We start from the raw sequence: 25816 nt of genomic DNA on the forward strand, positions 1-25816 counted from the left end.
ATGTTTGTTTGTGCCATCTGTTGGATAGCAGAGACATAATTACTGAATGAACACAACAGACAGTCACCTGTCTTTTAATTCCTATGAGTACAGTACTAGGATGTTGTACCATGTTAGCCATTACAGATGTAATGAGAAGTCAAGCAAAATGACACCTTTTATTGGCTAACTAAAAAGATTTCAATGTGTAATCCATCTTGCCTGAAGAAGGGGCCTGAATTGCCTCAAAAGCTTGCATATTATTATGTACAGTATATTATGTTTCTAGACTTCTCTAGCGCCTTCAACACAATCCAACCTCTGCTCCTTAGGGACAAGCTGACAGAGATGGGAGTAGATTCATACCTGGTGGCATGGATCGTGGACTATCTTACAGAGAGACCTCAGTATGTGCGTCTCGGGAACTGCAGGTCTGACATTGTGGTCAGCAACACAGGAGCACCACAGGGGACTGTACTTTCTCCGGTCCTGTTCAGCCTATATACATCAGACTTCCAATACAACTCGGAGTCCTGCCATGTGCAAAAGTTCGCTGATGACACTGCTATCGTGGGCTGCATCAGGAATGGGCTGGAGGAGGAGTATAGGGACCTAATCAATGACTTTGTTAAATGGTGCGACTCAAACCACCTACACCTGAACACCAGCAAAACCAAGGAGCTGGTGGTGGATTTTAGGAGGACCAGGACCCTCATGGACCCCGTGATCATCAGAGGTGACTGTGTGCAGATGGTGCAGACCTATAAATACCTGGGAGTGCAGCTGGATGATAAATTGGACTGGACTGCCAATATTGATGCTCTGTGTAAAAGAGGACAGAGCCGACTACCTTAGAATAAGATGCTGCAGATGTTCTATCAGACGGTTGTGGTGAATGCCCTCTTCTATACGGTGGTGTGCTGGGGAGGCAGCATAAAGAAAAGGGACGCCTCACGCCTGGACAAACTGGTGAGGAAGGCAGGCTCTATGATAGGCACAGAGTTGGACAGTTTGACATCTGTGGCAGAGTGACAGGCGCTGAGCAGGCTCCTATCAATCATGGAGAATCCACTATCATCCACTGAACAGTATCATCTCCAGATGGAGGAGCAGCTTCAGCGACAGACTGCTGTCAATGTCCTGCTCCACTGACAGACTGAGGAGATCGTTCCTCCCCCACACTATGCGACTCCTCAATTCCACCGTGGTTAAAAGTTAACACTATACAAGATTATTGACTGTTATACCTTCCTCGCACTCTCCACCTTGCATTTTTTAACTTTTTTCATTTTTTTTAACATTGTTATCACTCTTTAATTAATATTGTTTTTATCAGTATGCTGGAGTATGTGAATTTCCCCTTGGGATTAATAAAGTATCTATCTATCTATCTATCTATCTATCTATCTATCTATCTATCTATCTATCTATCTATCTATCTATCTATCTATCTATCTATCTATCTATCTATCTATCTATCTATCTATCTATCTATCTATCTATCTATCTATCTGTCTGTAAATTAAAAAACGTGTGCTTTTTTATAAAGATGTGGACTCAGTCTGGTGGTGTTCGGGCATATCTCACAATATATATATACCTGTATATATATATATATATATAGATATATTCACGGCATTCGTAGTCTGTGTCACAATCTGATTGTATGGGTGGTTACCTACCAGGTAACGCTTGTGGTTGGCCAGCGATCTGCTAACGTCCGCCACGGTGCCCTCAGTTTGTGAAGAGCAGATCATAGAATGGTTGAAATAGTTTACTGTCAAATAAATATATATAAATATATATAGTAACTGATTAACTGTGCTGATGTAAGGAAGAGAGTCCACTGCTCTTCTTTGGTGAGAAAATGGATGAACTACCCAACCTGATGGACAGGACTCGGCTACTTATATATTTAGGACTGAGGGTCTGTTGGTTTTGCAATATATATCGTCGCCCCTGACATTGCCCTGGGTTAGACAAGTAGCGCTCCCATATTATGGTTTGAGATTTTGTCTTTTGAAAAGAAATATAGGTAGATTTTGGCACCTGAGGGTCTGCAAGTCGAGATGGCTCCGGATACAAGTAGTAAATAATGCCATCCTTGGCCCCAGGGAGAGTGAGTCCTCGCACCAAGAGGATGATCAGCATAATGTAAATGAATGAGACCGTAAAATACACCACCTGCAGGAAGCAAAGGCACAGGAGACACAAGACTATTTAATATTTATTTGTAATTTGTTTCAAACTCTCTGTGCTTTGAAAAGTCTTTCTGTAATTGCATGTCAGTGAATGGTGTATGTTAGTTTAAGTCCAATCCAACAGAATTAGAGGAGCTCCTCACCTTTCCTGCAGATTTCACACCCTTCCAGATACAGAAGTAACAGATAATCCAGGCGAGCAGAAGGCACAGTGCCATTTCCCAGTTCACGCTGCCCAGTTTGTCAATCCCTCTAGAGATGTTCAACACCCGCCTGCTATGAGATCAGAACACATTTTTCATGTTCAGGACTTATCTTCATGTGTCATTCTGCTCAAGCGTAACTACACTCACTGCTAAAGCAACATATAAATCTGTTTGTGTGTGTACTGCTTACTGCTATCGTAGGGTCCCTGGCGACTAGAATGACTTGGCCATGATCATAGCAGAGCTTAGCATTGAACTGACATCCTTGTGGATACTCTGCATGCTTTGGTCATCATAATGAGTCAAAAAAACAAAGTCAGTAAAATGATCTGCAAGGGTTATATATATAAACCGACAACACTCAGAATTCAGACTTAGCATTAGTGATGCACCGTCTGTTGGAATATTTTGTAATTCCCGCTGTGTGTTCAGGAAAAGTTCAACAGAAAAATAAATATCCATCCATCCATTTTCCAACCCGCTGAATCCGAACACAGGGTCACGGGGGTCTGCTGGAGCCAATCCCAGCCAACACAGGGCACAAGGCAGGAACCAATCCTGGGCAGGGTGCCAACCCACCGCAGAAAAATAAATATATGCCTATATAATATATATGGAGGGAGAGTATGTAAGTCATTTTCTGTCTAAAAGGGGGTTTGCTTCCAGGTGAAAGAAGTTTGGCTACAATTAACGGTAGCTTGCTTCCAGATGAAACCAGTTCTGAATTTCAGGGAAACAAATTTTCAAATTAGCATGCTGGCCAAATTAACAATCAATAATATTAAATAAGAACAAATATATGAGAAAAAGCACTGTGCATAGAGGGCATCAAGCTTGACAAATGAATTGCTTGATCAGTAAAAGACAAGATTAGACTGAGAAGCTGTAGCAAAGCATACAAGAAGAACAAATTTAAGCAATGAAAATGTTCACAGTGGAAAAAAGAAGTCAGATGGCAGCATCTAAATTACAAAATGCAAATGAATCTGAAGAAGTGAAAATTACCAAAAGGTGAAGCAGAAACAAGTAGAAAAAAAAAAGAAACAAGACGCCAGATAAACTCCATATCAGCATTCAAAATGATTATAATGAGTTGACAGCTATGAGCGCAAATCTCATTCAACAAAGATTTGTCACCTTGAAAGATCAAGAAGAATTTGCATTAGCAGATGAAATGACTTCAGTGCCTTACTGGTTCTCAGTTTGTGAATACCGCATAAACTATGCAGATGAAAATCTTGCTGATGATTCTACACTTTAACATTACACTAATAGTCCATGCCAGCTAGTGTGTGTGTATTGTATATAATTGTATACTGTATATTGAAACCTGGGGCGGCACGGTGGCGCAGTGGTAGTGCTGCTGCCTTGCAGTTGGGTTCGCTTCCCGGGTCCTCCCTGCGTGGAGTTTGCATGTTCTCCCCGTGTCTGTATGGGTTTCCTCCCACAGTCCAAAGACATGCAGGTTAGGTGCATTGGCAATTCTAAATTGGCCCTGGTGTGTGCTTGGTGTGTGTGTCCTGTAATAGGTTGGCACCCTGCCTGGGATTGGTTCCTGCCTTGTGCCCTGTGTTGGCTGGGATTGGCTCCAGCAGACCCCCGTGACCCTGTGTTAGGATATAGCGGGTTGGATAATGGATGGATATTGAAACCTTTAAATATTTGTGTTTTATGTGTGTGTGTGTGTTTGATATTGTACTATCATCAGCTGTTCTGAGGAGTGTAGAATTCACTGTACTATGCACACTATGTGAGTGTCCACATGACAATGAGTTTGAACTTGACACTCACCCCTTTCTCATTAATTACATTTCCAAGTCCCCTTAAACATATTTTAAAACATAAGTCTGGCTTACTCCCAGAATTCCAGTGCTGGTGAGGTTGCATTGTCCACTTTCGTCCAGTTGGTGAAAAGCTTTGTCTTGTTAAACTCCTTGCAGGATGCTGTGGAGTATATATAAGCAATATGTCAGTAGTGATTGAAAGGCCATTGCTTGACCACAGATTGATTGTCCTTCGTAATTTCATGTGTGAATTGTTCTAAGTTTAAATTTTTTATGGAAGCTGCAGTGGAATCAAATATTCTTGCTTTTTCTTTAATATGGAGAACAGAGATTGTGATTAAATCTTAACCGTTTCCTACTAAAATAATGAGTGATTGTAGATTCTCTTTTGATTTCTAGTCATTGTGTGGGTATAATAACATTACAATACTATAATAACAGGTATGTCAAAATCAGTACAGTGGAAAAAAATTAAATATAAAAAACAAAAAAAACAATTCAATCCCACCTGTGAGAAAGTGACAAATAACAAAAACATGAGCAGAAAACCCCCATCTAACTTTTTAAATATAATGGAAAAATTATAACATTTTCTTCCTCACCGTTAAGGGTCACCACAGCAGACATCTGTTTCCATATCTTTCTGTCCTCTGCATCTTTCTCAGTTACAGCCACCACCTTCATGTCATCTCCCACTACATCCATAATCCTTCTCTTAGACCTTCCTCTTTATTTCTTACCTGGCAGTTCTATCCTTAGCACCCTTCTCCCAGTATCCCCAGCATCTCTCCACTGCACATGTCCAACCCAATGCAGTCTCGCCTCTCTGACTTCATTTTCCCAAACCATACAACCTGAGCTGACCCTCCAATGTATTTATTTCTAATCCTGTCCATACACGTTACACCCAGTGCAAATTTTAACATTTTTAACTTTGCCATCTCTGGCTCTGTCTCCTGATTTTTCTTGTCAGTGCCACTGTCTCAAAATGATATAACATAGTTGGTTGCACTACCATCTTGTAGATCTTCCGTTTCACTCTTGCTGTCACAAAGCACTCCTGGCACTCTTCTCCACCCATTCCACCCTGCCTGCACTCTCTTTTTCACTTCTCTTTCACACTCCCTGTTACTCTGTGCTGTTGATCCCAAGTATTTAAACTCATCCACCTTTGCCAACTGTACTCCCTACATCCTTACTACCCTCTGATCTCCCTTTAATTTATACACATGTATTCTGTCTTGTTCCAACTGATCTTCATTCTTCTCCTCTTTAGAGCATATCCCCACCTCTTCCTCATACATATCCTGTATCACTCTTACATACTTCTCTACCACTCCCACCTTCCTCATACTGTACCACAACTCCTCTCGAGGCAAGTCCACAAAAACATAATGCAACTCCTTCTGGCCTTCTCTCTACTTCTCCATCAACCCCCTCAGAGCAAACATTGCATCTGTGGAGCTCTTTCTTGGCATGAAACCATACTGCTGCTCACTGACCATCACCTCCCTTCTTAACCTAGCTTCCACTACTCTTTCCCATAACTTCATGCTGTGACTCATCAATTTTATCCCCCTGTAGTTACTGCAGCTCTGCACATCACCCTTCTTCTTAAAAAACGGTACCAGGACCGTTTTTCTCCACTCCACAAGCATCCTCTCACTTTCCAAGATTTCGGTTAATTTAACAATCTGGTTAAAAACGTCACTGCCATCTCTCTTAAACACCTCCATGCTTACACTGATATGTCATCAGGACCAACTGCCTTTCCATTCTTCATTCTCTTTATAGCTGTCCTTACTTCCTCCTTGCTAATCCATTGTACTTCCTGATTCATTATCTCCACATCATCCAACCTCTTCTCTCTCTTGTTCTCTTCATTCATCAGCCTCTCAAAGTACTCTTTCCATCTGCTCAACACACCCTCCTCACTTGTGAGTACGTTTCCATCTTTATCCTTTATCATCCTAACCTGCTGCACATCTTTCCCAACTCGGTCCCACTATGTTAGAATAATACAAAGTTATTGTCTGTCTGTATACCTGCATTGTTATCACTCTTTAATGTAATATTGTTCTTTATCAGTATGCTGCTGCTGGGGTATGTGAATTTCCCCTTGGGATTAATAAAGTATCTATCTATCTATCTATCTATCTATCTATCTATCTATCTATCTATCTATCTATCTATCTATCTATCTATCTATCTATCTATCTATCTATCTGTCTGTCTGTCTGTCTGTCTGTCTGTCTGTCTGTCTGTCTGTCTGTCTGTCTGTCTGTCTGGCCAATTGGTACAGGTCCTCTTCTCCCTCCTTAGCGTCCAACCTCTCATGCAACTCATCATATGCCCTTTCTTTAGCCTTCACCACCTCTCTTTTCACATTACACCTTATCTCCTTTTACTCCTGTCTATTTTCCTCATCTCTCTTACTATCCTGCTTCTTCTTCACCAGCCTCTTCCTCTGTATACTCTCCGTTCCATCACCTGGTTTCCTTTTCCTCCTTCCTCTGTCCAGATGTCACACTAAGCACCCTTCTTGCTGTCACCCTTACTACATCTGCTGTAGTTTCCCAGCTGTCTGGCAACTTTTCACTACCACCCACTGCCTGTCTTACCTCCTCCCTGAACTCAACCTTGCAGTCTTCCTTTTTCAACTTCCATCATTTGATCCTTGGCTTCTTGATCTCCGACTTCATCCTACAGACCACCATCCTTTGCTGCCTAACTACACTTTCCCCTGACACCACTTTGCAGTCTCCGATCTCCTTGAGACTGATCTTCTCAGATTCAATCTAATCCCCTTGTGTGCATCTTCCTCCACTCTTATACGTCACCCTGTGTTCCTCCCTGTTCTTAAAATACGTAATCATGGGCCGGCATATCACTGATTCCTTTTATTGTGATTTTATTCTGTAAGCTCTGTGTGACCAGTAGCTCTTTCTGTTCTTGGTATTACACTGTATTACACCTTTTTCTGTGATGGTATTCACACATTTTATTTTCCATTTCCTTCCTCATTTGTTACCTTTTTATTTTGCAAACATTTGCATTTGAAGTTACGGACAGGGGATTCTCAAAAGGAGTAAGGGAGGTGATATTAGAGGGTAAAACAAACATCTAGTAGGAAAACATCCGGAAAAAGGTTCAGGAGGACAAATGTAGGCATTGTGTTGTTCTCAAATAACTGTGGTCACTTTTAAATTGGTTCTCTTCTTGTTCTAGACTAATAAATTGGTGAGTGACCATCTACTGAACAGAGGAGGAAGGGAGTGGGTAAAAAAAGCACCAATACAAGTAGATGTTCATAGATTGAGGCCAAATGTGACCAAGAGGAGAAAGGTTGTTTTTTTTTGGTGAAGGTTTAGTATTAATTTATGCTACCTTCTATGTTTATAGATGAGCAGTGATGAGTAAAATGAAACCAGGACTGTGGTTTTTAAACTTTCTTTTTCTAATGACCCAATTTTGCCTTTTGCGTGTCTTCACGACCTGCAGTCGCCACGGTGCATCATCCACAGGATCTATCCCCCTTGGAGAATCTGCACTGATCCTTGTCCTATGGCCTTTGGAGAATCACTGCTGATAGTCATCCGGGGGTATAGTTTTCTTCTTGCAAGCGGCGACCCATCGTGACGCTTTCCGCAAAACATACATGACCCTTTCTCGTTCAGTACTCTTTGTAACTCACGACTCAACGCTACCCAAATTCGGACATCACATGACCCATAGTTTAAGAAAAACTGAAATAAGAGATTGGAAATCGGATTCAAAGCGAATATTGATATTTTGTTTCGAAACAAATAGCGTACCACTTCCTGTTAAATGCATTTCGTTGAGAGAAAGAAAAGACGTGTGTTCTACTTCCTGTGAAATGCTACTGACGAGAAAAAAGGAGTTTAGTTCCTGTCTGGAAGCATGTATACAAATCAAGTCCATATTCATCTGCCTGTCATTTATTTAAATAAAGATTACTAGTAAAAAAAAAACAAAACCTGATTCATCTCCTGTCACATGTAGACAATTTGTTCTGGTAGTACAATCCCCACTTTGCCAGTTATGTTGCCAGTCTTGGTGATTACAGGCCTAAAGATGCATTAAAGACAGAAAATAAACTAGAAACTCCACTGTGCTTGGGAAGAGCATATCTTCCTCATCTGTAGGAATCATGAAACAGGAAAGAGTGGTTGCTAGGTAACAGTGGGGAGGGAGTGGCTTCCCTTGTAATGGGTTTTTCTGAGGAAAAATCAGGAAAGTTCACACACACTGGTGCATTTTGGTGTGTCTTGATGTGGAAAAATAGGCAGCATGTCACATTTTGAAAAACCACACGGGACCTTCACAGACAAATAAACAGAACTGATTTAACAAGTGTACAAGCATTACGTACTGGAGGAAAAGAATCCACGTTTTGAGAGCTGTATTCCTTGTATTTTCACCACCCAAAAAACTTTAAAACTCCCAAAACAGTCTAAAACATTTTAGTGTCAGGCTTGTGAAACCTTTTCGCTCATCACTACGGAATTAACAGGTTGTGACTCTAATATCCTGTACTGGGAGTTATTTAGAAAATTGAAAGTTGGGAGGAAATAACACTAATAGGCACTGATTATTTGAAAGGCGGCAGGTAGATTTGTATCGAATAATTTTATGGCCGAATAGTCATTTATTACATTTTCCACCTCTTATCCGAAGCTTGGTTGTGGGGCAACAGTGTTGATTGTTATTTGGACCCAGGAAGGAGAGAGAGCGAGATGGAGCTCTTCACATAAACACTATTGGAATTGCACAACACAAGAAGTGTACTGTTAATGTTGTGTTACCTTACTCCAACCTTTTTTTTGTTTGGTTTTCTTTAGAATTAAATGGATAGTCATCGGGTTGGCACCCCAACAATTCTAACGTCTCAGCAATCCTTCATTATTAATGAACTCCTAAGCTTAAACCCATGTGATTAAAATAAACCAAAACTGCTAGTTGCTCAATCCGTTCAGGCGTTCAAATGTTTTTTTCAGCTCCTAAAGTAAAACTGCAGAAGGAACAGAGAGGGGGGAAAAGAGTGACGTGAGTGATTTGGAAATCTGCGATGGATAGTGACGATTTGGTAAACTCGTTTAGTATCGACAGTTTGTATTACACTGGAAAAGACTTTATACTCTTACTTTAAAATTTTGGCTTGTGAATAGCAATGCGGGGCGGCATGGTGGTGCAGTGGTAGCACTGCTGCCTCGCAGTTAGGAGACCTGGGTTCGTTTGCTTCCCAGGTCCTCCCTGTGGGGAGTTTGCATGTTCTCCCCGTGTCTGCGTGGGTTTCCTCCCACAGTCCAAAGACATGCAGGTTAGGTGGATTGGCCCTAGTGCGTGCTTGGTGTGTTTGTGTGTGCCCTGCGGTGGGTTGGCACCGTGCCCGGGATTGGTTCCTGCCTTGCGCCCTGTGTTTGCTGGAATTGGCTCCAGCAGACTCCCATGACCCTGTGTGCAGGTTGGAAAATGGATGGATGGATGGAATAACAATGCATGCTCATAAATCATTGTGTTTAAGAAAAAATGAAGTAGCTTCCACATTAATTGGAAGAGAAGTGCTTTGTTTCAGAGTGTTATATGTGACCTCTCTTTTCTTATCTAGCTATTTCACTTTATAGTACAACTCAAGTGTACAGCAAGTCACGTCTAAAGAAATCGATGAAGACTCACTTTTCTCTCTCAGCAGCAAGTGCTGAGTGAGTTCACAGTTTCGGGAAAATAACCCTGTTACATAAAGCAGGTGGCTAGTTTGACAAACCCGTAACAATGGCAGGATCTTTAACTTCTGGGGAAAGGAATGTGACTGGGCTCATTTTTGGACATAGTGAGGCCTTCTTTTTCATTGCGGATGTCCCTTCCATTCATATGTACAGGTGGCTGTAAGCGCCACTCTGCAAAATGTGGAGAACAAGCCAGCACGGGATACTCCAGTTTAGCAGATGCACATCTTCATTTCATTTTTAATTTGACTCCATTTTGATTTTTGCTTACCTGTATTCCATGTGTTGCTGCAAATGGCCCAAGGCAGCTCCTGGCTGAGCGAGTGGAAAAGGTAGAAAAAGGCCCAGGCTAAGATGATGATGTATGAAATACTTGAGTAAAAACTAACAATCTCATTGGCATAGCCAATACCTACAACGACAAAGCAGTACAAGTCTGAGTTCACAGTTCGAGGAATAACTAATAATATTTACCTCATATAAATGTATTGCTGAGCTGTATTCTGGAACTTTCTTATAATATCAAAAGGCAGTGCATTAACAAAATAGGGTACAGTAAAATTACTTTTTAGGTTGTGTAAAGTGTAAGTAATGCTGCATGATCAATATAATCTGCACTGATTAGCGATCAGATATAAGTGGTGGTTCATATTAGGGCTGCACAATTATCATGATTACAGATTATGACTTCTGCGATATGTACTAACTGTGAAAAGTGGCGATTACTTATTGTGACCGGAAGTCCCTTTTTGTTTTAAAGGACAGTCCCATTTTTTTGCATATCATTTAAACATTGGAATTTAACTAAATATTCCATTTTTAACAGCTTACTTCAATAAACGGAGAGGGGTATCGCTGCAGCGTCAACCCTGGAGCCACAAGTAGGTGGAGTTGACTGGCCCCTTGGAGCAGTCCTGGCCATTGGATTACACATTTGTGTCACTTGGCTTACTCGGCAGTCATCATTATTCGAGTCAGGTAACCCTCTCACAACCCTAACCTTAGCCATTGTGTAATCGGGCGTATTGTGTCACTCCACCAACATATGGCTCCAGGGCTGAGACTTACAAATCTGAATTAATGCACACTAAACTCCAAAGGGGGCCCCACTATTTGATTTTATATACTGTACGTCAAACAATGCGCACAAAAATCAAAGGGGGGGGGGGGCTTGTCCCCACCCCCACTCTAAATTAACTGTTGACCCCTACTTGAGCATTTGATGAATAAGTTGTGCCCCTTTTTTGGTATCTGTTTAGCCTGCATTTACTTTAAATGTAGTAGTCCTGCTCTGTTAGATCTTACCGACTGCTAGAAACAGCAAATGAGTACACACAAGTACATTGGCCAATCAGAGGAGCGTTCAATATACTGTATGTGTATCTAGGCAACCATGCGCAGTGCATTTTAAGGTGCCTGACTCCTTTCACAAAGTGTGAATTTCCTACTCTTCTGTTGGCAGCAGCCTCTGGAGAAAACCAGCAAGCCCCCGATTCTCGAAAGAATCGCAAATCCACGAATGGCAATCACTTTCAGTTCCCTCTGATACTTGGAGGGATGAAATATCATGGAGGCTGGGTGCGTCCTGGGACAGTTCATTTAATTAAATAAACATATTTGTACTAAAGCGGATTCTTTTTGGAGCTGTGACTCAATTGTAGGCGCCTTCGTTTATTGTTTTCAGCCATGCAGTCACGTGTTTGTTTTTCTATGGCTGTGTCGTCAGCGAGAAGTCGTTTGCTGACGGCGGCGGATTCGCGTGCTGGAGTGGCCATGGCGGTGGTTCCGGGCATGGAGGGTTACATTACTAAACGAACGTGGTATATGCGGTGGTATGGGCGGTCGCGCTCGGGCAGCTGTACACTCTAGCGTGCACGCTGTACCTCAGGTTTAGTGTACAGGTTGTAGCCAGGGTTAAGGTTTCATTTAATTAAATAAACATATTTGTACTACAGCAGTTTCTTTGTGTGGGCACCCTCGTTCATTCATTTTATCCATACGGGCTCGTTTACAGGTCGTAGCCATACAGGCTTGTGTTTGTATTTAGTTGAGCGCTTTCATTGTGGATTCTGTACTGTAATACTGTAATGTGATTCAAATATGCGCTGAATCGTTTCATTCTTGTTTTCTCTGTGGCTGTGTCGTTAGCTATGGGCTCGGATTTGTACAGCCTAAGCAAACGGCCGAGTCTGGTACATCTAGTCTAGCGGGTCATCGTGCGTGTGCCAATTAACCGCTATTTAAAATCTATATGGGTCTTCAAAGCGATCACACTGGTAGGCGGGCGATTCGTGACATCCGGTTTACAACGTTCTCGTTTCTGTGTTTTCTGTGGCTGTGTCGGTAGCCATGGGTGGGCTCATTGCAGTGCGGCAGTGCATGTGCATCTCGATGCGCCCTGCGCCCATCAGGTTTACAACCTTCGGTTAGTAATATGGATGAGAAGTGTAAGTGATGTCGAGCCTGGATCACCTGACACTATTTTTTTATACATTTTATGACCTAAATGAACAGAATCATCCGTAATATGGAATTATTTTGTTTTCAATAGCAATGATATTAAACAAAAAGGCATACTCTGCAAACTGTTGAATCACTGCATTCAAATATTTGTACATGGAAGATAAGCAGGCAGTTCCAAGTCCCAATAATGTTAGTTCTGTGACACAGACACAGTTAATTACGTGTTCACGTTTACGCATGACTGTATTTAGTAGGCAATCGAAAGCAGATTCAGATAACCAAAGTTATAATGTTTTAATTATTAAAAGGCAAGGTTATAATTAAAACTGTGTGCAGCAAATTAATCAAAACTGAGGGTAAAAGATGCAATTCCCTCCCACCATTGTGTTTCCGAAGCTGCATTACCTTTACTTTATTCCAAAGGATGAACAGATTATCTCTCATGTGTCAACCAGCATTTCTCCCCTGGCTGAGGTTCACAGCTGTGTTGTCTTGTTTGTGTCATCTAATTTTATTCCATTTAATTGTATTAATGTTTCTTTTATTTATTATGGACATTTTTCTTTGTATTTATTTGTAAATGGAAAAGGCCTAGGTTACGTCCCTTGTGTTTCGTGGGTGGTTCCAGAAGGGGCGGGGCCAGCTGCCAGTCACCGCCAAATATAGCCCTCCACTCCATGTATGGGAGGGCCTTCCATAGTTCCTGGCGGTTCATTTCAAATGGGCTAGGCCAGGGGTCCCCAACTTCGGTCCTGGAGGGCCCCAGTGACTACAGGTTTTCATTCAAACCCTTTTCTTAATTAGTGACCTGTTTTTGCTGCTAATTAACATCTTTTGAATTCATTTTAATAGACTTGTTTTTTTAGATTTCTTCCCCTGAATTTCTTTATCGTTTATCTGAATTGCTTCATTTCTTCAGGTCACTAATTAAGAAAAGGGTTAGAATGAAAAGCTGCAGCCACCATGGCCATCCAGGACCAGAGTTGGGGACCTCTGGGCTAGGGAGTGGAGAGTTTCTTGTGTTTACTTGTGCTCTTGCTTTTTGGATACTGTATTGGGACTACGCTTATGGATTTTTGAACTTGTGTTCTGTTTTTGACTACTCCTCTGGATTCCGCATTGGGACATTGCTGTGTTTGCCTTTCCTTTTCAGGCAATCCCTTTGACCTTTGTGAGCTTTGCGTATTGCAGAGTCTTTTGATAAAATAAACCTCTTTATCTTATAAAGATTTTTCAAGGTGTCTAGTTCGGGTTTTGACTGTATTCCCAATAGTGGGCAATATTTTAAGTGTTTTTGGAACTTGTGATTTTGGGACTCCTGAGTTATTTTCAACAGGTGGTGCATTATGAGACCACCACTGATTTGTGTTGAGTATAACTATGGAAGCCTGCCTGTGTGTAATGTGACGAGAGATTAAGGCGTAAAGGTGGATGCTTGCAAAGACGCAACTGCCGAAGAACCGAGTGTTACACTGGCCTTCTGGATCTCGAAGAAAATCAGCAAGCTCATATGATTACAAATAATGGAGCAAAACCCATTGCTATCAGTGATTGGACTTGCAGCAGAATCAAGAGCTTTGCTCATAGCCTGCACTTGGCAATTGAGTATTGGGTGACATTTTTGCTAAATCTAATCATTGTGCATAGCATGGTGTCTGTGCTGTTGCAGTATTGCCATATCTTGTAGAGGTAAAAGGTCATTGCCTGATAATGTGCAAAGCATACGTAAGTATATCGTCAACTTGAAAAGAATTTCGACAGTGATGTTCTTCTTTTGATTTGATGGTGCTGTGTGCATATGAATGACATAAGGGCAGCAGCGTCTAACAAACAATGGGTTATCATCTAAATACTGTACGTACTTCCTGAGCTTGCTATGCATTAATAATGAATGCTTTCACAATACCAGTACAATAGAACTGTCAGACTGAGCTTGCATTAACTTATATTAATCTTATATTACTGTCATTTACATTTTACTCTTGGCTTTGATTTCATTTATTAATACAGCAGAACCCCAATTTAACATTTCTATATTCAACATTTTCCTGCATTTTATATTTTTGAATGGCATGGGCCTCATTTTTCAGAAGTAACATTAGTTCATAAAAAATTAAATGTTTGTGTGGTATTTGCATTTTATTTATTAATCATTTGAATATCAGTAATTTAGTGTATTTACGTTACTATAAAAATAGTGACAGAAATTTTTACATGGCCCATATCTTTCTTTTAAACAATAAAAAAGAAACATTATTGTTTTAAAAATATATACTTTTTAATTTTTCAACTAATCCAGCATTTAGCTGTTTTTAAGTGGTTCTTATTAAACTGCTAAATGGAGGCTCGACTATACTGTTTGCATACAGAATACAGCTTGTGGTTGGCACAAAACACATTTTTGTATTTAATAATTGCAGTTATAATAATAAAGAAAACAGATAGATAGATATGGGAAATTCATATACTCCAGCAGAAAAATAATTGTCAATTATTAATTTTGTGGTAATTGTGTACCCCTAATTTATGCGATACACAATAGTAGACCTACAGATGTTAGTAATACAGGAAGACAAAATTAACAACTCATTTTAGGATTCTCACCTCCAAAAAAAGGACAGACGTCTTCCCAGCAGATGATGCCAGATTTACTTATGCACTGCCCCAAAGCTGTTTCAAGTAGAAACAATGGCACACCGCAGGTCATCAGAAAGAACAAGTAGGGAACTAAGAACACCCCTGTGTGCAGGAATATAAAGCAGTTTTGTCGATTAAATTTCATTATTCAAGTGACATGTACAATAAGTCACTAGTGATACTCCTGGACTGTCAAAGGTAAATGAGTCAGGGGTTTACGTACTGACAGCTGCAGGCATAAAAACCTCGATGAATATGCCATAAACTTAGGGACAGGAGTGTACTTTCAGAGGCTTGTTGCTCACCCCAAGGCAGCCGAACCCCACACTGCTACCTACAGACATCTCCCTTCCCAGGCCCCAGAAATGGGCAGCCGACTTTAAATGTTCAAAAAATAAGGATAGTCCGGAGGAATATAAAAAATATACCTCACTAGAGAGGGGTACCTTAAGATCTCTTACTTGTAGGGACAAGCGCAACAAAGAATCTTTATAAAATAGAGAATGTCTTTTAAATAAGCCAAAGAAAACACAAAATTTGAAAAACAGAAAAAAGATAAAAATAAAAAAGGCAACCCAGGCTAACAAGTCCCACTGTGTAATCCAGAAGCAGTTTGCAAGAACAGAGTGATATTGTAGCGTTGCCACATTGGTGTTTTTTTGTATAGTATGTCCTGTTTGGTGATTGTTAAATGTTACTAACAACACTGGGAGCCCAGATATATTGGGTCAGGGTCTTTAAACAAATGCAGAGGGTCTTGTGGGATTTGTAGTTTGTACATGTAGGCACTGTTAATTTAAAACTGAAAGAGAAGGGTGTGGGGGGACCTTTCCACTTCTGATCTTAACATTTTAGAATAAGGTGGATGATCGAGGAAATTCCGCTTTGTGCTGATGAGTCTGACAGCCTGGGGGAAAAAGCTATTAGATAACCTAACCGATGCTCTAGTATCTTTTTTCCAGGTGGGAAAAGTGTGAAATATCCATGACAGGGGTGAGAAGGGTCCTGCACAATACAGCAGTCCCTGTGAAAACAACATTTGGAAAACTTTTCTTCGATCTCTTTGCGGTCAGACATGCTGCATTTCGATACCAGACTGTAATGCAGAAGATGTGGGGTGAATGGGAGATGGAAGGCTTACTCACTTTGGTTGTTTTAAAAAAAGTATCTTCTCTGCTGGGCCATTTCTGTGAAGTGGTTTTCTTAGTCCATGTAAGGTCCTCAGTAATGTGCTACTGGTGCAGACTGAGATATTGATGGGGTGGGTTTTTTCCTGAAGTCAGCAATGAATTCTTTAGTCTTATCAATACAGAGAGCTAGGAAGCCTGGACTTTACATACATGTGCCATGGCTAGCCTTACAAAGCGCTTCATGATAGTAGAAGTACAGTCATATGAAAAAGTCTGGGAACCCCTCTTAATTCTTTAGATTTTTGTTTCTCATTGGCTGAGCTTTCAAAGTAGCAACTTCCTTTTAATATATGACATGCCTTATGGAAGCAGTAGTATTTCAGCAGTGACATTAAGTTTATTGGATTAACAGAAAATATGCAATATGCATCATAACAAAATTAGACAGGTGCATAAATTTGGGCACCCCAACAGAGCTATGACATCAATACTTAGTTGAGCCTCCTTTTGTAAATATAACAGCCTCTAGACGCCTCCTATAGCCTTTGATGACTGTCTGGATTCTGGATGGAGGTATTGTTGACCATTCTTCCATACAAAATCTCTCCAGTTCAGTTAAATTTGATGGCTGCCGAGCATGGACAGCCTGCTTCAAATCATCCCATAGATTTTCGATGATATTCAAGTCAGGGGACTGTGACAGCCGTTCCAGAACATTGTACTTCTCCTTCTGCATGAATGCCTTTGTAGATTTCAAACTGTGTTTTGGGTCATTGTCTTGTTGGAATATCCAGCACCTGCGTAACTTCAACTTTGTGACTGATGCTTGAACATTATCCTGAAGAATTTGTTGATATTGGGTTGAATTCATCTGACCCTCGACGTTAACAAGGGCCCCAGTCCCTGAACTAGCCACATAGCCCCACAGCATGATGGAACCTCCAACAAATTTGGCAGGAGGTAGCAGGTGTTTTTCTTGGAATGCGGTGTTCTTCTTCCGCCATGCAAAGCGCTTTTTGTTCTGACCAAATAACTCAAGTTTTGTCTCATCAGTCCAAAGCACTTTGTTCCAAAATGAATCTGGCTTGTCTAAATGAGCATTGGCAGACAACAAGCGACTCTGTTTGTGGTGTGAGTGCAGAAAGGGCTTCTTTCTCATCACCCTGCCATACAGATGTTCTTTGTGCAAATTGCACTGAATTGTAGAACGATGTACAGATACACCATCTGCAGCAAGATGTTCTTGCAGGTCTTTGGAGGTGATCTGTGGGTTGTCTGTAACCATTCTCACAATCCTGCTCATATGCCGCTCCTGTATTTTTCTTGGCCTGCCAGACCTGCTGGGTTTAACAGCAACTGTGCCTGTGGCCTTCCATTTCCTGATTCCATTCCTTACAGTTGAAACTGACAGTTTAAACATCTGAGATGGCTTTTTGTAGCCTTCCTCTAAACCATGAGTCTGAACAATCTTTGTTTTCAGATCTTTTGAGAGTTGCTTTGAGGATCCCATGCTGTCACTCTTCAGAGGAGAGTCAAAGGGAAGCACAACTTGCAATTGACCACCTTAAATACCTTCATAATTGGACACACCTGTCTATGAAGTTCAAGGCTTAACGAGCTCATCCAACCAATTTGGTGTTACAAGTAATCAGCATTGAGCAGTTACATGCATTCAAATCAGCAAAATTACAAGAGGACCCACATTTTTGCACAGCCAGTTTTTCACATTTGATTTAATTTCATACAACTAAATACTGCTTCACTAAAAATCTTTGTTCAGAAAACACCCCAGTACTCAGATGTTCCTAGGAAATGAAAGACATACCACTGTTACTTTTTTGTTGAAAGGAGAGTCAATTACTATGCAGGCTGAGAGGGGTTCCCAAACTTTTTCATATGATTGTAAGTGCTATCGGGCAGTATTCATTCGGACACGCCATTGATGGTTTCTTAGGTACCAGAATGAAAGTGGTGGATTTGGAGCACACTGGAATGGCTGACTGTGAGCATGGGACAAACAGAAGTAAAAATAAAATTAAAAATAAGGAAATATTACTTAGACAAAGAAATTTTAATTATGGATTAAGATTTGTTAGGCATAAAATGAAACTGTTCATTTCAAAAGAGTATTACAGCATCTCAGAAGGTTGGTTGAGAGCATGCTCTGATTACAACATGTTTCAGCACCCACCGCACGAGCAGGGCTTGATGCAGATTAACGTCAAACCAAAGACGGGGCAACTGCAGGTTAAGGGCCTTGCTCAGGGGCCCAATGGTGTAGGACATGTTAATTAGGATGTAAGAGGATCCAAATCATTTGAAGCAGAAATGTATGGTATGACCTGAAACAATTGTCTAAGATAGATAGAAAGCATCTTGAACATAGATGATGACAACTGAACTGTTATAAGAATATTATTTTCTTTATTATATTTTGCATTTAATCTTTGTATTTTGCATTGTGTTTTATAAACAATTTTAATATGAATGTGGTCTAGACCCTTACATTTTTCTGGTCACGAAGGTTCAGGTCGGGGGGAGTCACCTTAGGGCAGGGGTGTCAAACTCCAGTCCTGGAGGGCCGCAGTGGCTGCAGGTTTTCATTCTAACCCTTTTCCTAATCAGTGACCAGTTTTCACTGCTAATTAACTTCTTTGTCCCTTCATTTTAATAGCCCTGTTTTTAAAGATTCAGTGCTCTGAATTATTTATTTACTTCAATAAATGACAGCCAAACAGAAATCAAATGTGAAACAAGTTAACAGATGACCAGCTAAATTGGGGCTTCAAACTCCAGCTAATTTCACTCCAACCAGTTTCTTAATGAGGAGCCAGTTCTTGCTGTTCATTAAACTCGTCATTTATTTCAAAGGCTTGTTGCTGCTCTCATTCTGCCACAGCAGACATTTCCAGAACTGTTGATTTTCTGTTTTTTCTAAGAACATTTTCAAAATGTTTTGGGGACCTGAGAGATCAACCTTACTGAGACCTTCACCTTTCTTTATTTTCAGATGTTGTGTGATGGGCACAGGTGAGCTGGTCATTTGGCACCTTGTTTTGTGTCTCATTATTGTTTGGCAGCTAATTAAAAAAAAAGAAACAACTAAGGGGCCTGAATCAAGTTAATTAAAATTAAGGCAAAAGAAATTAATTAAACTAATGAAGAAGATGGTTAGAATGAAATCCTGCAGCCACTGCGGCACTCCAGGACTGGTGTTTGCCACCCCTGCCTTGGGGCTTTCATGGAAGGGTTAAACAGTCTCCACACTAGGTACTGAGATGAGAGATTTGGACCTTTAAAGCCCTTAGGTTTGCCATCATTACCTTCACAATGCCTGGGAAAGAGAGATGGCATCCCTCTGGGCCCAGATCTAGACAACATGCATCGAAGACAGACATGAAATTTGAAGCTACACGGAGCCTAGACCATGCAGTCTAACATCTGCAGGATTCAAAAAACAGGGAAGTGAGGGGAAAGTAATTGAGTACTATGCATTTTGGTGTGTTTCACTGTTGAAAATATGCTGAATGGCACAATTAAAAAAAAAAGAAAATGACTGCACATCCACAGTGATGAAGATGAGAGGCAAAATAATTAGGACTGATTTTACTGCTGTGTAGCTGTGCAAAGGAAACACAGATAAAAGCAGAAATGGGAGCTTTACCATCCACTCACTATACCATTCACACTCCGTATTCACATAACTGTATGAATAAAAATTCCCCGCTTTACTCATCACTACTGCCAAGTAAATGTATACATGATATGACAAGCAGACATTATGAATTGTTTGTGTCGGAGCAGCTGTGTGGCTGGTGCTTTGCTCTTACTGTTTTGATTTAGATAACAAAAAGAACAATCTTTGCTTTACAGATTTGATTTGGTTTCATTGCAGAGAGAATGACATCTTAGAAATGATGTGATAAAGCCAATAGAATAATAATCTATATATGTATAAAATGACAAAACATCCAGTATCTGACTTTTGCGCCCAGTCGTAATGTTGTCCGGCACCCACAAGGGGGCAGCAATGTCTGATGAACAAAAGTAGCGAGAAGCACAAAGAAAGATGGATGTAGGGGCTAGAATATCCATTGAAAAAAAGGTTGCAAGAAGCACAAAGAAAGGGACATAAGGGCTAGCATACTGAGTGAACAGAGAGTCCTAAATACACAGTGTGATTGATAAACTTACATGTACCACTGAACTACTGTACCTGTTTTACAAAATGGCCATTTTGCTGCGCTAATAATACTACTAACTACTACTTCTGTTACTACTAATTCTACTACTATCACCATTACTTCAATTACTATTACTAATTCTGTTACTACTACTACTACTAGTACTACTACTTCTACCACTATTACTACTACTACTACTTCTATTACTACTACTACTACTACTTCTATTACTACTACTACTACTTCTTCTATTACTACTATTACTACCACTACTACTACTACCACTTCTATTACTACTACTACTACTACTACATCTACCACTATTACTACTACTACTTCTATTACTACTACTACTACTTCTATTACTACTACTACTACTTCTTCTATTACTACTATTACTACCACTACTACTACTACCACTTCTATTACTACTACTACTACTACTACTACATCTACCACTATTACTACTACTACTTCTATTACTACTACTACCACTTCCATTACTATTATTACTACCACTTCTAATACTACTATTACTACTACTTCTACCACTATTACTACTACTTCTATTACTACTATTACTACCACTACTACTACCACTTCTATTACTACTATTACTACTACTACTACTACTAATACATCTACCACTGTTACTACTACTTCTATTACTACCACTTCTATTACTTCTATTACTATTACTTCTACCACTATTACTACTACTACTTCTATTACTACTACTGCTATCACTTCTATTACTAATATTCCTACTACTACTACTACTTATAATACTATTACTACTTCTGTTACTACTACTGCTATCACTTCTATTACTACTACTACTACCACTTCTATTATTACTACTACTACTACTTCTACCACTATTACAACTACTTCTATTACTACTACTACTTCTACCACTATTACTACAACTACTTCTATTACTACTACTACTTCTACCACTATTACTACTACTACTACTACTTCTATTACTATTACTACTTCTACTACTACTGCTAATAATAATAATAATTATAATAATAGACTAAAGGTCACTTTACAACAGTTGTTCCCAACCTTTTCTATGCCCTGCATCCCTAGAAAATTTTTGATTTATGTTTGCCCCCCCCACCCCCCACAAAAGAATTATCATATTTGAAGATGAAGAAGTCAAATTTCTAATTTTTGAACCAGAATTTGAACCATATACTGTACCGCCGGTGAACAAATTGAACTAAAAAAATAAGTTTTTAATTCAGTTCATAAAACTTAAATATTAATTGAGCAATTTGCTGTTATAATTCCAATAATTTTGTAAACGTGACCCCTGTGAAGCTTAAACACTCAGTTGACAGTCTGGGGATTAGGTTATCCCGCAAAACATCAAATGCTGAGAGGAAATGAGACACACGATCAACGATCGAAGTGTTTGGGGGATTGAAGACCCCCGTGAAGCAGCAGGTACTGGTGTACTGTTAAGCAGTGAAACACAGTCGATGAGATGTTTTCCTCGGTAACACCTGCACTGCAGTTCAAAAACAAATGTGCTGCGCATGTAAAACTGTTGCACTACTGCCAGGACCTGTCTTATATATACATATTATATAAAACTTGTGTAAATGCACTGAGATTGCTGTTAGCATTTTTCATTGCTGCTGGTCGAAAAATATGCTTAGGTTTGAAAAGATGTACTCATGCATCTGAAGTAAATAAGCAGATTTCACTTTTAAAGCCCATACTGTAAGCCATTTTTAAATATCTTAATAGCTTTTCTTCTCTCACCTCCTCCATTTTTGTAGCACAGGTAAGGAAACCGCCAGACATTTCCCAATCCAACAATACCTCCAGCAACAGAGAGGAAGTACTCTGCTTTTTTGGCCCACTGATTTCTGTTGTGTTTCTTCATTCCAAGATCAGAGATGTCCTGACTGAGTTGTAAATGAGCTCCTTGCAGGGGATCATCTTCCATATTTTCTGTTGTTAAACAGATCAGCAGGTAAGAGGAGACATATAACAATAACACATATGTGGCTGTTTCATCAAAATGCTCATTTTATATCTTGTTTAGGTCTGATGACAAAGGTATGTTTAAGAATCAAAGACAGATAGGCCATTATAACCCTTAAAGGTGCTGATCTTGCAAAGAAAGGCATGGTGTCAGTGAGTCCATCAAGAGAGACTCTGACAGGGACAGGTCTGGCAGAGCCAAAGCCACCACACAATCAGATGACAAGTTTGTGAAAGTCAACGGCTTCCTTGATAGACGCCTAACAGGAAAACAGCTTCAACCACAGGTTAACAGCTGTGCAGTGTCCAGATTTCCAATTATTCCTTTGTTGAATACTTTAATTTCAGCGTACCTCGAGACTGTCAGTGGTTCCGAGCTCAGAAAAGCCTCTTTTTCTTCTTCTATCAAACCTATAGCTGGAAGTCTTTTCTTCACAGGTGAAAGTGCCACTTAATTACTTACACCACGTCCCTGTGAGTTGCCTGTCATGCAAGCTGTTAACTTTTTTTGGGGACACAGAGTAAAGAATATTATTTCTTAAAGTTTATTCTGCCACTTTTCTCAGCCACTCTCCATTTCTGTCCAATCTTTATCATCTCTTTCCATGCAGGTCCACACACTCTCCTCTGCCGTGTGCAAAGCTTGCCTTCATACTCCTACCACTGGTACCACCCCACACAACTCATTTAAGGTCAAAGGTAACGCCATTTGTGCTCAGTTTCCCCAACTCTGTAAGCCAATCGAAGCCAAGGTTGTTCGCTGGTGGCCACTTGCTCAGACCAAAAGTGTCTGCAGGTTAGTGCTCTCCAGCTATGCCCTTCTTTCCATTCTCTGTGCCATAATAAATTTTGCCATACTTTAGAGATAAAAATATATGTGCTAGTGGCACAGAGTTTGCTTGTGATGAGATGCAATTTGTTTCACAATTTAGTTTTTTTGTGAAATTAAAATCTATGTTGGGTGGCACGGTTGCGCAGTGGTAGCGCTGCTGCCTCGTAGTTAGGAGACCCAGGTTTGCTTCCCGGGTCCTCCCTACATGGAGTTTGCATGTTCTCCCCGTGTCTGCGTGGGTTTCCTCCGGGTGCTCCGGTTTTCTCCCACAGTCTGCAGACATGCAGGTTAGGTGCATTGGCGATCCTAAATTGTCCCTAGTGTGTGCTTGGTGTGTGTGCCCAGCGGTGGGCTGGCGCCCTGCCCGGGGTTTGTTTGCTGCCTTGCGCCCTGTGTTGGCTGGGATTGGCTCCAGCAGACCCCCGTGACCCTGTAGTTAGGATATAGTGGGTTGGATAATGGATGGATGGATGAAAAATCTATGTTTCATTCATCAATTTCATACGAATCATTTCACTCATCACTAGTGGGTAGTAATTGAGTACCATTTTCAAAATAGCTTTAATTATTAAAGGAAGACTTGTGGATCAGAAGCTTGTCCTTGACTAAGCAGGTATGTCTGTTGTGGAACCCTGTTTCAGAATTAGCATCAATTAGAGTCTGTAAGTTAATGACATTTGTGAAAGAATGGGTTGCTCTCAGGAGCTCGGTGAATTCAAGCCTGGTACCCTGATAGGATGCCACCTGTCCAATAAGTCCATTTGTGAAATTTCCTCACTCAACTGTTAATGTTATTATAACAAAGTGGAAGCAATTGGGAACAACAGCAACTCAGCCACAAAGTGGTAGGCCATCTAAAATCACAGAGCGGGGACAGCACATGCTATGCAGAAGCTGCCAACTTTCTGCACAGTCAATAGCTCCAGACCACCAAAAGCTCAAGAACGGTGCGTAGAGAGCTTCATGGAATTGGCTTCCATGGATGAGCATCTGAATCAGAATCAGAGTATCTTTATTGTCATTGTAACAAATACAAAGAAATTAGGTGCAGTCTCTGCGGTGTCAAAATATAAATACACATAATTAAAAAAGGATAAGAAGAAATATAAGGTAGAACCAGGGCCGGATTTTCCTATAGGCTAACTAGGCTTCAGCCTAGGGCCTCAAGATCAAGAGGGGCCTACATTCAAATTGTTAGCAAAATTAAAATTACACTATTCTAAAAACAGTGAACACTAAAACACTGAACCGAAAATAAGGAGAAATTCTACGCATATGACTAATAAACAAACATAAAAATGTATTGGTTAATCACAGTAATGATGTATTTTATTATCTCTCATGTAATTTACAAACTTAAAAATGGAAGGTGAAAGGGCCTCATAAGTGGAATAGCCTAGGGCCTCTTTTCATATAAATCCGGCCCTGGGTAGAACACAAAGATTCAACATAAGACCTTAATTTCACATGAACACTATTGCACAAGATGTCCTCTATTGCACTGCTGCATTGGAGGTGATTAGGTGGCAGTCAGTGCCCTAATAGCAACAGGGTAGAAACTGTTATTCAGTCTATGAGTCTTTGTTTTGATGCTCCTCTATCTTTTGCCTGATGGCAACAGTTGGAACATGTCGTGAGCGCGGTGTGAGAAGTCTTTTAAGATGTTTTCTGCTTTCCTGAGGCAGCAAGAGCTGTGCAGTTCATCCAGAGAGGGTAAGAGAAGCCGATGATCTGCTGGGCAGTCTTTACGATCCACTGAAGTGTTTTCTTCTGCGCTGTTGTGCACGCGGAGGCAGTAGCACAGGATACTCTCAATAGAGCAGTGATAGAAGGACACCAGCAGTTTTTGGGGGATGTTATTTTTCCTGAGGACTCTCAGGAAATAAAGTCTCTGCTGAGCCTTCTTCACCAGCCTCAGGGCAGGTCTTCCATGATGTGGACTGCATCCAAGCCTGACATCACCAAGTGCTATGCAAAGCATTGGATGCAGTGGTGTAAAGCACACCACAACTGGACTCTAGAGCAGTGGAGACGTGTCCTCAGGAGTGACGAATCACACTTCTCCATCTGGGTTTGGCGGCTGCCAGGAGAATGGTACTTGCCTGACTGCATTCTGCCAAGTGTAAAGTGTGGTGGATTATGGTGTGGGGTTGATTTTCAGGGGTTGGGCTTGGCCCCTTAGTTCCAGTGAAAAGAACTCTTAAAACTTCAACATATGAAGCCATTTTGAACTTTGTGGGAACAGTTTGGGGATGGCCCCTTCCTGTTCCAACATGATTGTGCACCAGTGCACAAAGCAAGGTATATTAAGAAATGGACAAGAGGGTTTGGTGTGGAGGAACTTGACTGGCCTGTACAGAGCCCTGACCTCAACCTGACAGAACACCTTTGGGATGAATTAGAGCGGAGACTACGAGCGAGCCTGGCCTTCTTGTCTAACATCAGTGCCTACCTCACAAATGCTCTCCTGGAAGAATGGTCCAAAATTCCCATAAACACACTCCTAAACCTTGTGGAAAGCCTTCCCAGAAGAGTTGAAGCTGTAATAGCTGCAAAGGGTGGGACAACTTCATATTAAAGTCTATGCATTAAGAATGGGATATCATTAAAGTTTGTGTGTATTGCCCAATACTTTGGCAATATAGTATA

General features: G+C 40.6%; 1 protein-coding gene across 1 annotated transcript in view; it reads right to left on the reverse strand.

Annotated features, from left to right (window-relative positions):
* LOC114644665 (sodium- and chloride-dependent GABA transporter 2-like) overlaps positions 1-22297 on the reverse strand; it is a 47239-nt gene extending 24942 nt beyond the window's left edge. Inside the window, exons 1-5 of the mRNA XM_051928519.1 lie at positions 22171-22297; positions 10189-10329; positions 4243-4330; positions 2324-2456; positions 2029-2163 (exon numbers count right to left, since the gene is read on the reverse strand). Coding sequence (XP_051784479.1) covers positions 2029-2163; positions 2324-2456; positions 4243-4330; positions 10189-10329; positions 22171-22297 — 624 coding nt within the window. The remainder of the gene's footprint in view (positions 1-2028; positions 2164-2323; positions 2457-4242; positions 4331-10188; positions 10330-22170) is intronic.
* Between the last annotated feature and the right edge of the window lie 3519 nt (positions 22298-25816).

Source organism: Erpetoichthys calabaricus, chromosome 5, assembly GCF_900747795.2.
Source record: "Erpetoichthys calabaricus chromosome 5, fErpCal1.3, whole genome shotgun sequence".
In the NCBI taxonomy this organism is placed as follows: Eukaryota; Metazoa; Chordata; class Cladistia; order Polypteriformes; family Polypteridae; genus Erpetoichthys; species Erpetoichthys calabaricus.